Source organism: Sarcophilus harrisii, chromosome 4, assembly GCF_902635505.1.
Source record: "Sarcophilus harrisii chromosome 4, mSarHar1.11, whole genome shotgun sequence".
NCBI classification, from domain to species: domain Eukaryota; kingdom Metazoa; phylum Chordata; class Mammalia; order Dasyuromorphia; family Dasyuridae; genus Sarcophilus; species Sarcophilus harrisii.
Window position 1 is genome coordinate 23660847 of NC_045429.1, and position 14079 is coordinate 23674925.

A 14079-nucleotide genomic window follows, 5' to 3' on the forward strand; every position below is an offset into this window, starting at 1 on the left:
AGGACCACTGGTCAGACATTCTGGAATGGTTCCTAAACAGAGAATCTGGGTAGGGGAAGCCCATTCCAGAAGCATCAAAAACGCTAAGAATTGGAGCATGAACATTTGGGGAAGTGAACTTGACAAGATGGAAACCTGGAATGAGTGAAACCAGCATTGTCATGAGTGGGGATTCTAGGGGGTTCCTTGGTTGTTTTAGGAAAAGAAACTGGTGGGAGAAGGGAATGTAAAAGTCCCAATTCTAGCACAAAGAACTATGTAAAACAAATTGTAACAACAACCAAGAAGTGAAAACTGCCTTTTGTGTGTGTGTGTGTGTGTTAAAATTATTCAAATGCTTTTTTTGTATTACCTAAGAATCATCAGAAAAAGAAATACAAGATAATACTTCCTTAAAATCACAAGAATTCAAAGCATAGGACAGATGGCTTTCTTCTTGAAGTCAAAGATCTTACCTTGTTTACTTCTATACCAGCCTTAATACATGCTATATAAAGTAGATACTTATTTAATGTCTGATAGAAAAAAAAACTGAAAAAGAATGGTATAAAATTATATTGACCAACCATGTTTCCTTCCTTTCTTTGCCAAGGTGAGGGATTATGGGTAGAAAGGATGCACTAAAAATCACTTATTTCCAGAGGTATGAAATGTGTGCTAGTACTAAACATTGCTGCTTTCTTGACCTAGGATCAAGATTTTCAACTGTAAACAGTTTTGATCCAATGCTTTTCACGAAAGGATGATAGAAAACGTGCTTAGATTTCAGCTTTACAAGGTCACTTTTAAATAATACTGGGTTCTGTGGGTTCAAACAGGAATCACTTAAATTCTAATATCTGCATTTTATGGATGAGATCCAGATCAATGAAGTGATTTCCCCAATATCATCCGAAGTAGCAGAACTGATCACTCACTCATCAACATGCCTAAAGCCTTGGTCCTACTGGATTTGAGCATCTGTTTACTGCTCTGTACTGATCATTTATTTTTCAATATTTACTACATTACATAAGGCCATATGTTAAGCACTAGAGAGTTAACATCTTATTTTCCCCATGAGATCATCAGCTCTTCAAAGGCAAGTTCTTAATCTTATAGGAAAATATCCCAAGATCATTAAAAAGCGTTCTGGACTTGGAGCCAGGGAGGAACTGAATTCAAATCCTGCTTCCAGCGCTTAACAGTCTGTAACCATAAGCAACTTATTTGACTCCTCTACACATATCTCACTTTCTTTGTCTAAAAAATGAGCATACTACCTGTATTACTTACGTTGGTGACTTGTTGTGAAGATCAGATGAGAATCTAAGAAGTGCTTTACAAACTTTAAAGCTCTATATAAATGCCAGATATTAGTAATTTACCTCTTTTGTATCCTCACAAGTGCTCAATAAATTAAAAAGCATTTTCCTGGCTCCTTCCAAAAAAATGGGATTTATAAATGGTTTGTGGCAGAAAGGCTGGTCATAGCTGCCAAACCTTGTGGTATACAGTGAAGGAACACTGGCTCTGTAATCATAAGTCTCATTCAAGGTTGGCTTTGTCACACACTAGGATCACAACACAGATCTGGAAGGGCTTTGTAGAGCAGGTGGGCAAATCCCCAGATAGTGACATTCAAAAGGCCGAAAGGACTTTCAAAGTCAGGGGTCAGAAGGAGCAGCCAGGCATTAACCGCAGGGTTAGCAATCCGGTGCAAATCTTCCTGCTACATCAGGAAGCTGATGCCCATATCACATAGAACAAGAGGAAACAGTCTGAAAAAAGGAAACCCATACGCCTCTCTCTGTGGGCATGATAAGGCTCTGGTGTCAGCAGCGACCACAAAGCCTCTCCAGCCCTCAGGTCAGGGTTCACTCCACATGGCCGTGGCTGGGCCATATCTGCTGGCAGAGACAACCCATGCCATAGGCTGCTCTCACAATCTGCTTCCCTGGCCACTACTCCCCTAAATGGAGTGGTTTCCTCTAGGAATATGTACGTTCCTTGAGGGAAAAGATCACTTGTACTTTTGTGCTGCCCTCCCCGGCACTAAGCAGAGGGCCAGACATATATACAGTAGGCATTTCTTGGAGTTTCAGTTTCCTTAACTGTTAAAGGAGACAATAATTTCTGTAAGCTCTTCCTTGTAGGGTTTTAAAGAAAGAAGACTAAAAATGAAAACGACATATGATCTAAATATTACTCCCAAGGCTAGCCCCTCATCTTCTCAGAACTGGCACTTTTCCCACCATGGTCCTGGTACCCCCAAGCCGAAAGGCTTTTGTAAAATGTGCTAACCTTCAAATGGCCTTCACCGGTGAGGAATTCCGAGTAGCCGGCGTCGGTGGCCAACAAGCCTACGAACTGCATGGTCGGCCGCTGCTGGATGAAGGCTTCCACGGCTTTGTCGGTCACGTGCTTCCTCCCGGAAATGTCCAGAGACACGAGGTTGGGCAGAATATCCTTCTGCTCCAGGAGGCGCAGAGCTATGTCAGAGGTGAACTGCTTATCGTCCGAAATGTCCAGGTGGTTCAGATGCTTGAGCTCTCTGATCACGTCCAGGATCTGGGTGGTGGTCATCTTCAAGCACTTCAGGTGGTGCATGGTCAGGGACTTGAGCCTGTCTTTGCAGGTGAGCAGCGCCGTGATGTCCGTCACAGACGTGTTGGAGATGTCCAGGCTCTCCAGCCTCGGCAGGGAGGCCACGTCAGCCAGGTCCTCGTTGTAGAAGAGGACGTTGGTAATGCTTAGAGCCCGAAGGCCGGACAGCTGGCTGAAGCACCGTTCGTAAGGATCTTCCAGGGAAAGGGTGAGTGAGTTCAGCACCAGGCACTGCAAATTCTGCTGAATCCATTTGTTACTGCCCAGCCCGCTGATGATGTCCGTGATGGTGATGTCCGCATTCACACCCGTGGCATCAAGTTCGACCAGCTTATGGTGGCAAAAGGCTTTCCGGAAAGCCACAGCGGAGATCTTGGCTTTGCGGATGCATGCTCGCTTCAGGCGCATTTGGTTGCCTCGGAAAATTCCCACAGTTCCGTCATTTAGCAGGCCTAGGAGAAAAGAAGAGCGTTCAGAAGATTTCATCCCACCTCAGAAGGCAAACTCTCCTGGTAATTATTTAGTCACCAACTTAGGGAAAACATGCTTAAAGAGCCACAGGTTAAAAACGGGGGCTCAGAGACCCATGTAAAAAAACGGAAATTCCTCAGGAATCATGTGAAAGATTACTCCTGAGGTTGCTTAGAAATTGGTGAACATGCCCAGAATTAAATTAGGAGGAGGCCACATGTGCAGCAATCTGACACTTAGGGAGAAGCAGAAACACCAGGAAAAGGGAAATCATTAGAAGTCATTGATACTAGGAGACACCAAGAAGGGGAAAGGGGGAGAGGTATATCATGTAAATGCCAACCACTCCCCCCTTGATCCCAGTCTCCACCCACTGACACTGTGTTCATGAGACCAGATCAAATAGGACCGAATCCCAGGCTTTCATTTATTAGCAGTCTGACTTGGGCCATCAGTTTATGTTGCAGAAGCTCCACTTCCTCACCTAGAAAATGGGCACAATAATATTTGCACTGCCCATCGCACCACTGGGTTACTTTGTAAAGTGTTCTTGTGGTTCAGTTGTTTTCAGTCATGTCTGACCCTTGGTAACTTTATTTGGGATGTGATTTGCCATTTCCTTCTCCATCCATTTTACAGATGAGGAAACTGAGTCAAACAGGATTAAGTGGCTTTCCCAGGGCCACACTAAGTGGTTGAGGCCACATTTGAATTCAGGAAGATGAGTCTTCCTGGCTCTGGGACTGGCACTCTATCCATTGCACCATCTAGCTGTACCTTGCAAACTATATGGCACCCTAAAAATACCACCTACTACAGTACATATAAATACCAGTAACAGGTAGCATTTAGACAGTACTTAGACAGACGTGGCTAAGTTCTTTACAATCATTATCTGACTCTGATCCTCACAACAACCCTGGGAGGCAGGTATTATCCCTAACTTACCACCAAGCAGTAAAGTGACTTGAGCAGGGTTCACACAGCCAGGAAGTGTTAAGTGTCTGAGGCCAGATTTGAACTCAGGTTCTCCTGACTTCAGGGCTGGTGCTCTATCCACTGTGCCACCCAGCTGCCCCTTGAGATAGAATTTGAACTCAAATTTTCTTGGCTCAGGCCCTCAATCTTTTTGTAAGACTCCACAGTAAAGCCCTGAAGCTTCATCCACTGCTGCAGCATGCCGGTTCACCTCGCACAGCCTGGCCCACATACCTGCCACGGGCCTCCTCTTCCTTCCTCCCACTCTGCCTCCCAAATTAGCTTGTCCTTTCTTTATCTGCAAAGAATGTAAGCTCCTTGGAAGAGATCGTTTTTTGTTTTTGTCTTTACATCCTCAGTACAGTCCCTCGCCAAAGTAGATGCTGAATGCTCAATAAGAAACTGCCGAATGCAACTTTTGAATCTTGCTGTTCACCGCCTTCCCTAGCCTTATGTCACCAGTAGATTTCAAAATCATGCTACCTCCACCTTAACAATACTGATTAACACAAGAATGAGACCCAGTGCTTAGAAGATCTCCTTCCAAGATGACATCAACCCATTAAAATTACTCTAAGGTCACAGTCACCCAATGAGTTCTGAATTCATTTTTCAGTCCAATTTTTTCCATTAAAGAGACAAAAGACTGTCAGATGCTTGTAAAATCTAAGACTATGTCTATTGTATTTCTGTGGTCTACCAATCTAGTTACATCATCAAAGAAATGAAATTTGTCTAACATGACCTATTGCTTTAAAATTTTTTTTCAATAGTATTTTCTTGATTCAAATATATGCAAAGATAGTGTTTTCCTCCAAAGATAGTTTTTAACGAATGTTAAAATGTTTTTTTTTTTTTTTTTGGGGGGGGGGGGACGACCCTCAATTTATTTATTTATTTATTTTTGGTGATAGCTCTCCATTTTCAAAATACATGCAAAGAAAGCCCTCAACATTCAACTCCCCTTCTTTCTCTTCCTCCTACTCCCCTCCCCCAGACAGCAAGCAATCCAATATGTTAACATTCATTTTTGCAAGACTTTGTGTTCCAAATGTTTCTTCCTTCCTCTCCTATGTCTCTCTTCCCCAAGGCAGCAAGTAATCTGATATCGGTTAAATATAACATAACCCATTCTTGATGAAGACATAATGGCCTTTATTGGTCACTGCTCCCTTCCTTAGGGCTCACAAACAGTCCTTTCTGCACAAGATCTTCTCTAATGCCTCATGTCTGATGTGGAGGTAACTGTAGAATCTTAAGGGCAGAACTAGCAAGGTGTCACGTCTGGCAGGATCCATCAGACTTGTGAAGCTTTGAGTACTCAAAGGAAGGCCCAATTCTACCTTGTAGTTCCCCCCCTCTAGGAGTTACAGGAAAACAAGAAGCCAGAAGGGTCAGTCTGGGCCTGGGCCCACACCCTTCATACCACTGGGTTCTTTGAAATGGAGTTTAAAATTTTTCCTTTTCCTTTCACTGAAAATCAGAGCATTTTTCCTAGGGCAGCAATGGCATTCCCAGCTGCCACTCTTTCTCCAAGATTGCTGACTGCAGCTCAACAATGCCACCCACCAGTTCTTTGAAACTGTCAGCACGTGTTGTGTCTCGGCTTGGGGACCAACTTGCTGGGAGCAGTTAGACATTAGATTGAACTTAGGACTTAGAAGTGATTTGAGGGAATACATTGAAAAAGTCTGCCTTCATAGTTTTAGTTTTAAAGATCAAAAGCAGGAGTTGGTTTTCTCAGAATCGTGTTCATTTTCCTCCTACTTTCCACTGAAAACATGGTATTTTGCACCAGACTTTTCGACATATATTTCAAACCATATGCAATGAAGGCAAGTTATTCCTGTCAAGGGAGCGGTACTCAAACCAAAATTGGCAAGAGCCCCAGCCAATTTATGAGGCCCTCAAAACACAAAATCTTGAGCTACAAAGACTATTTGGGTCCTTAACGGATATATAGTACAACCCAGATGTGAACAGGAATTATTCAAGAACAATTCACTTAGCTCCTGAAGACCTCCGAAGAAGATGCCATTCCACCTGGGGGCAGCTCTCATTGTAAACAAGTTTCTCCTTACACATCAAGCAGAGATTGACTTAGTAATTAATCCCAATTCTCACCTCTAAAGCCATATAGACAAAAAACCTGCACCCAAAAGCCAGTCCTTCAGATTCCATACCTACCCCATTTTCTCTTCTCAAGATTGAGCTTCCCAAAGTCTCCACCCAATCCTCATCTGACATGATGGTCAAGGTTTCTTCCCTCCCCATGGCATGCTTCAATCTGTCAGCATTCTTCTAGTATCCAAACTGAATCCAGGATTATGGGTCTCATCAGCATAGGCCAGGTAACACCCCAGACTATGCAGAAAGTGCTAGAAATGGCTCTTACTATGGGAATTCTTGCTCCCCAGATCACAGGCTCACAAGCTTAAAAAAGGAAGGGGTCCCTCAGAAGATGTCTAGTTCAACCCTCCCCCACTTTACAGATGAGGAAACAAATGTATGGAGGCTGTCCTGCCCAGAGCCATAGGTAGTAATGGGCAGAAACAATCTGAGTCTCCTGACCCTGAATCTTATGCCCTTTCTATCCCACCACACTAGCCGCCTTTTCCAATATTCCACCCAAACACACTAGTAGCTCTGACTGAGCCACAGAATTTCACTGTGGCAACTCTAACTAGGAGCTAAGTGGGTGCATTCGATGCTTGTCTTACCGTGAAAGGCCATCGTCTGCAGAAGCCGATCGGCCACTTCTTGGGGGAACATGCCCGGTTCCTGCAGACACAGAGTTCCATCTTGTCTTTCTGAGCAGAACTTCTCCAAGTGAGTGGTCAGGAAATTCAAGCAAATATCCAATAAGGAAAAAGGAGATGCTTCCTCCTGTATATTCCATGAAAAACAAACAAACAAAAAAATACAAACAAACAAGCAAAAATCAGCATCCACATATATGTACAATCCCACCTACACACATTCTGGGTAGCCAAAGGATAATGGAATCCAAGTAAAATAACCAAGAATGAACACTAACTTACAGTAGTCCATTCATTACATAAGAAGGAGTAGTTTGAAATTTTAATTTCAAGAGAATCTTAACTTAGAAGAGCTGGAAGGGGGTCTTAGAAATCAGTTAGTGAAAAAGAACCTTAGAGATAACCTAGTGTTGTTTCAAAAACTGTTTTCAGCAAACCCTGATGCTCAATGACAATGCTCAAGGAGAATGCAAAATTCTCCTCCTAAAAGATTCAGCATAACATGATGGTAATCTCTAACACTCCTGATATGAAAATAAGTTTACATTTTATTCTATTCTGCCGCATCTTTGTCCTATGGATATTCCATGCTTCCCAACATTCTGCACCAAGTTTTATGGGTCCCAGTTCTTAACATTCTATATCCAAATATGACTAAGGGATGGCGAGTTAGTCCAGCCCCCTCATAGTTCACTACGGGGAAGACCAGCACTCTGTCTGTGGCCAAAGAGCTATCAGGACAGATCTAGGAAGCCCATCTCTGTCCTCTCTGTTTCCATGGCATCTGTGCCAGCTCTCTTCAATAAAGTGCCAGCTTAGGACTGCTGACCCAACTTCAGATACACGAGCTTTTGACTTGTCTCCCCATAGTTCGGTTTGACTTGAGATCCTAATAGTTTCCATTTCTGTAGCACCTACAGGTTAAACAAAATGTTTCCCAATGAAGAAGGGTAACAGCATTGTTACCCAGCTTTGATAGGAGAGGAGAGGCCCCTAGAGAAAGGCTAAGACTTCTTCCTGGAATGGAGGGGACCCTGCACTCTTCCAGGCCTAGCCAGAAGTCCCCAGCTTTGGCTGATCCCACTAAAGGCTTAGGGATGAACTGCTTTAACTGGGAGTTCCCAAGGACCAAAGTGCCAACACTCCTCACCAGCTCAGTCACAGAAAGAAGGAATTTCTCAGCCTCAGGAAGGCAACCTATTAAAGTGCAGCAGAGTAACAATCTGAAGTCACAGACCCTGGAGGTACTGAAGCAAAATATTCTATGGCAGAGGAAAAGGGAGACTCAGAAAAGGGAAGTGACATCTTAGAAGTGGCAAGGAGACCTCCTGCCCCTCCTCAATCCAAGGCTCTTGGTCTAAACCATGAGGCCATGCTCCTGTCGGATGGCAAGCCTAGGGAGCAGGATATAGACCAAGGTCTTGATCAACCTTGGTACCCCTCATTAGTTGGCAGGTTCTGATTTAAATGACCCTACTTAGGAAAACAAAATTCTCTCCCAAGTCTTTGAAGCCAGGAAATCTCGTCTCCAATTGTCAGTGCTCTCTTTCCCTACTCAAATGGCCATTGAAAGGCTTACCAATGTCCACACCCATTTCCTAATGAAATGCATGGAAAACTAAAAATTTTCAATAACAAATTCTTCCTAAGCCATGCACTGCCTCCTGCACACCTGATTAATGAACTTCCACAGACATTTATTAATTCTTTTTTCTTTCTCCCCAACTATGCAGTAAATTCAGGTTTTATATTTACAAATAAAAACTTTGAGATTGCAATTGTCTTTGTATCTATCTCCCTATAGTGCCAAAACTATAGCACCTTGAAAGAAAAAGCATTCAATAAGTACTGATTACATTTGATTTTAAAACTTTAAAAAAACTCCTAAAATGCAGATTGTCTGATTCCCAGTGTTTCTTCCTCTTAAAATCACATCATGGAAAAAATAATAATAAAATAAAATCACACTGTAGAATTTTGCACACACTTTGTATTTAATGTACAATCCCTGTGCTGATCCATATTGTATTCCCTGAGTAGACTAACAAATCCTTGAGATAGGGAACTGCTTTGTCTTTTTCTTTCCAGTCCCTGGCACACAGTTAGCACTTAATAAATGTTTGTGAAACTGAATTTTCCCTACATGGCAATGCCTGACCAGTCTTGATCCTAGAAGACAGATGCCAAAACACACTTGTTCCTCTGGGTAGAGATGAAGGATTATGGGTATAGAATGCTTTACACACTGCCAAAAGATGATTGGGTTCTGCTGAATCATTTTCCTTTCTTACATATGATAGTTCTGGTGGGGGAAGGTCTGGTATATAAGGAAATGACTACCAAAAAAAAAAAAAACCCAACCCACCAAACACTATCAATAAAACTTTAAAAAATTAAATAAGCCATATATATGTGTGTGTGTGTGTGTGTGTGTGTGTATGTATGTATGTATGTATGTATATACACATACATATTTATATAAACCCACTGTCAATAAAACTTTTAAAAACTAAATAAGCCATATGTGTATGTGTGTGTATGTATTGCCCCTCATGTTTTCAAGACCTTTCAATAAGTAAAAGACCTCCTATAGAACAGAATCTGATCTTTTTATGTAGAATATAACATCTGACCTCCATAGGAGAGGTATTCAAATGGTTCTGCTTGATGTCAGGACAGAACAAGGGTGGAAGAAGAACTGCTTCCTAGCAATCAGAATTTTCCAAAAAGGGAGAGAGTGGAAGAGAGGGAGAGGGAATGGGAAAGAGAGAGAGAGGAAATAGGGAGAATGGAGATAGAAATAGAGTCAGCCCCTTCTTTAAACAAAAGCTAGATGCTGTACTTCCTTCACCTTTGTCTTCCAGTTATTTATTTTTTTAAAATAGTATTTTATTTTTTCAATTCCAGGCAAAGGTAGTTTTCAACATTCATCTTTGCAAAATCTTGTGTTCCAAATTTTTCTCCCTCTCCCTTCCCAAGATAGCAAGCAACCCTATATAGGTTAAACATTTGCAATTCTTCTAAACATATTTCCGAATTTGTCGTGCTGTGCAAAAAAAATCAGATCGAGAGAAAAATACACAAGGAAAAAAAAATCTAGCAAATGTACAACAAAAAAGTGAACATACTATGCTTTGATCCACATTCAGTATCCATAATTCTCTTTTTGCAGATGATACTTTTGGAACTGCCCTGAATTACCTCATTGTTGAAAAGAGCCATGTCCAAGGGGGTGAGGGGAAGGAAGGGAAAATTTGGAACACAAGTTTTTGGGAGGGTCAATGTTTTAAAATTATCCATACTCATGTTTTGAAAATAAAAAGCTTTAATTAAAATAGAGCCACATCCATCAGAATTGATCATCACATAGTCTTGCTGTTACTTCATTCAGCATCTGTTCATGTAAATTTCCATCTTCTAGTAATTTTGGGGTACCCCAGGAAAATCATTCACAGAAGTAGTGAGGAAATATTTCCCCTGGCTAAGGATCTCCTCCCAAAGGGAACTTTAAGATTTTTTTAAAGAAAGGCAGAGGGAAAGATTAAAATTTATGTATGATACTCATTGTGAACTAAATGTGTTTGCTGTCAAACAAAAACAAAGCACCTATGGAAAAATAAAGCTGAAAAAGCTTCCCTTGTCTTGTCCCTTTCACTGAAGGATTAATACAAAGTTCAAAGGCTAAATGGTTTGTAGAATGAACAAATAAGCTAAGTTTTCAATTACTAAACCTTCAGCCAGCCTACGATGCAGATGTTTTCTCCCCTGACTGAAGGCATTAAATACTTTTTCTGGATGTGTGCTCCTTGAAATGCCATTTGTTTTACACATTAACTCAGGAGAGTTGGAAACTGATCATGATATTAGCAAAGGCCTGAACAGAAATCTATTCCCAACTTAGACCACTGTCCCATGATAACCATTTATCTAACTAGACATACATTAGAATGTAATTGTTATCTAAGTACCATATTCCAAAAAGTTTACTATATTTGCTATATTGGATTTTTTGGATAGTACTATGTATATTCCATTCAAGTTCTATATTTGATATACTCCTCGACGGATGGGCATCTGCACTGTTTTCAGTTCTGGCTGACTACAGAAAAGAGTTGCTATGAATATTTTTTCCTTTTATGGGGCTTTTTTTCACTAACTATATTTTAATGACTGAATGGCCAATAATCACAGTGTGAGTGCCTACTTTTGCTCAAGACAAAATGTGAACATCCTGAGCTGCCTTCATTCAAAAACGAATATCTGGCTTCATGAGGCTATAATTTTAAGGGCAGGGAGAAAAAAAATAGAACCGATAGACAAAGAAGGGACAAGGATTCTTGAGTTTAGACTTGAGAGGAGACTGATAGAGTAAGGAAAGTGAGAGCATTCCTGATAGGGTATAAAAGAAAGCCTTTGCATACAAATATGGGATGTATTTGTTCTGTTGTTTTGTTCTACATGAATGTAGAACAGTAAATAGGCCAATTTGGACTGAAAATACAAGACTAGAAGGGAAAGAAAATCAAGAAGGAGAGAAAGAAGTTCAAGTTAGGAGTGAGCAAAAGTGAGGAAAAAAGGAAAGGCTGGAATCCAATTATGGATTTCTTGAAAGTCATATTTGTATTGTTAATTAGAAATCACAATGACAGGTTCAGGAACTCACTAATAGTGTTTTAGTCTAAAAAAAAATAAAGAACTCTAGGTTTTTGAATAGGGAGTTATTTGTACATTAGGAAGATTATTTATGCAGCAGAAGATGGACTTTACAGAAGCAGGAAGACCAGTTAAAGACAACTCAGACCATCGGATATGAAGTCAGACACCCTGCCTTTTACTACCCATGGGATAAGTCCCTAAGCCCCTTGAGATCTCAAGGAGAACAGAGTATACTAGATGAACTTATGATTTCTCCTTCAAAGATGCTATAAAACAAGTAGATAAAACAAGTCAAGCGCCCAAAATAGAAGAGTAACTGTATAAATGGGCAAGACCTGGGGTGGGGTAATCAATAAGACTTAGCAACTGCCTGGATGGAGAGAGGGGTTATAAATAAGAAAACAGAGCCAATCTAAAGTGATTCTGACACTTGAGTCCTGCCTAACTGGGAAAATGGATACCATCAACAGGAATAAGGAAGCCGGAAGAAGAGGAAAGTTTAGAAAATCGCGCATGACAAATTTCATTTTGGCCGTACTGATTTGAAGGCATTAGGGAACGCTGAGCAGGAGCTGAGGCTCAGGGGAGAAGTGGAAGGTAGACATAGATCTGGGAGTCATAGGCATAGAGCTACATTGAACCCATGGAAATAGAGAAAGTAGCCTGAGAGAGGGCCAAGGACAGAGCCTTGGGGAACCAAAACTTAGCAGAAAAGAACAGAATGATGAGAACCAGCAGAGCAGAGCCCACAACCAGCCAGCCTCCAAGATTTGTCAACTCCACCTCTCTCCACAAATGCTTTCCCAGCAGGCCCTCATCACCTTGGACTATTCCAAGAACCTCAAGTCTCCTCCCAATCCAGTGCATCTTCTACACGGCTGCCAAAATTATTTTCTTTCAATGTAGGTCTAACCATATCACTCCCTTAGTCAAGAAGTGGCAATGGTTCCCCATTGCCCTCAGGGTAAAATAGCAATTTCTCTACCTGGCATATGTTTGCATAATCTGGCTCTGCCTTCCCTTTTCAGACTGCCTTCAACTGAAGTCTAGAATCAGGAAGATTTAAGTTCAAATCTAAACTCAGATACCTACTAGCTATGTGACCCCAGGCAGATCACTTAACTTAATGTCTGCCTCAGTTTCTTCAACTGTAATATGGGAACAACAATAGCACCTGCCTACTTCAGGGTTGTGAAAAAGGAAGGTGATAATTATTTTTTTTAACATTGCTTTAACAATAAATGTCAAGTAAAAGCTTTTTCTTTTAAAGATGGATGCCATACTTAACCAAAGTATCATTACATTCCCACAATTTGAAATGTTTTCATAGTTTCTACAACATAGCAGTAACATTTTGAACACTTTAATGCAAAAATTTATCTATCAACAGCTACCAAGCTGTTATATTCTTAGTGAACTTTTCCTTCTCCACAAACACTCCTCAAAACTCACCGTCTCTGGAGACCCTTTCCAAGGCACTAGCTATTGCCCCTTTCCCAAACATTTCCCTTAGTTCTTGTGTATATTTCTATTCTATTATCCAGTCCCAATTAATTTAGCTGATGGGAAGGGTCATTTGGGACCTTAGAGAATTCATCTCATCCATCTTGATCCTTTTACAGATAAGGAAACTGAGTCCCAAAAAGTCTTAAAGACTTTGTCAAGATCACACAGATTGCAAACAATGGAGCTGGGATTCAAATTCAAGTCTTTTCTTTCAAACCAGTTCTCTGTGTGATAATTATTTGTAAAGCATTTAGCACAGTGCCTAGGCACATAGTAGATACTACATAAGTACCATTCCTTCCTCATTCTCTTTCCTTCTTGTATTTTCAGTCCAGACTGGCCTGTTTACTGTTCTACATGAATCTTCTACATCCACATCTGTGCTTTTGCATAGACTTTCTTTTATATCACATCAGGAACAGTCTCACTTTCCTTACTCAATTAGTATTCCTTGCTCCTTTCAAGTCTAAGCTCAAGAAACCTTTCCCTTCCTAATACCCTCACTTGCTAGTGCTCCTCCAAAAAATTCAGTGTAATTATTTTGTATGGATCCTGTGTTTACACACATGTGGACAAGCTGGATCTTCCTCATCGTCAAGGCTATCTTGCATAATGATTAACTGAAAAAACAATAAACAGAGCAGGAGAAAAAACAGAGAAACTGGCATTTCAGAAGTGAAAGGAAGAGATAGTAAAAATGAGAGAGATAATGTTGCTGAAAATTCAAGGAGATAAGAGTTCTCAAAATCCCGACATCAAGTCCAATATCTCCTCTTTTACACTACTTGTCACTAAGAAGGGTTTCTTTTCTTTGAAAAGGCCAAACTTGGGGAGCCAAGATAGCAAGAAGGCAGGAAGTTGCCTGAGCTCTCCCCAATTTCCCTCAAAAATAATATTAAATCAAGCCTCTAAACAGATTCTGGAGCAACAGAACCTATTAAAAAATGAGTGAAATAATTTTCCACCTTAAGATAGGAATTTAAAAGTTCTTCAGGTCTATTACTTGAGTAAAAGGGGATTGCAGCCCCACAGAGTGTCCAGGTAAGCCATCTAGAGGCTCTTAGGCACAGCACAGATCAACAACCAAGACCACTGAATCCTGCCTCAGCAAGCCAGTGACACA

At 41.0% G+C, this 14079-nt stretch overlaps 1 protein-coding gene across 3 annotated transcripts in view; it reads right to left on the minus strand.

Moving 5' to 3' along the window:
* ZYG11B (zyg-11 family member B, cell cycle regulator) overlaps positions 1 to 14079 on the minus strand; it is a 59605-nt gene that overhangs the window by 30574 nt on the left and 14952 nt on the right. For all 3 annotated transcript variants that reach the window (XM_031969104.1, XM_031969105.1, XM_031969106.1), the window contains 2 exons: positions 6756 to 6921; positions 2284 to 3038 (listed from right to left, as the gene is read on the minus strand). In XM_031969104.1, the coding sequence (XP_031824964.1) occupies positions 2284 to 3038; positions 6756 to 6921 (921 nt within the window). The remainder of the gene's footprint in view (positions 1 to 2283; positions 3039 to 6755; positions 6922 to 14079) is intronic.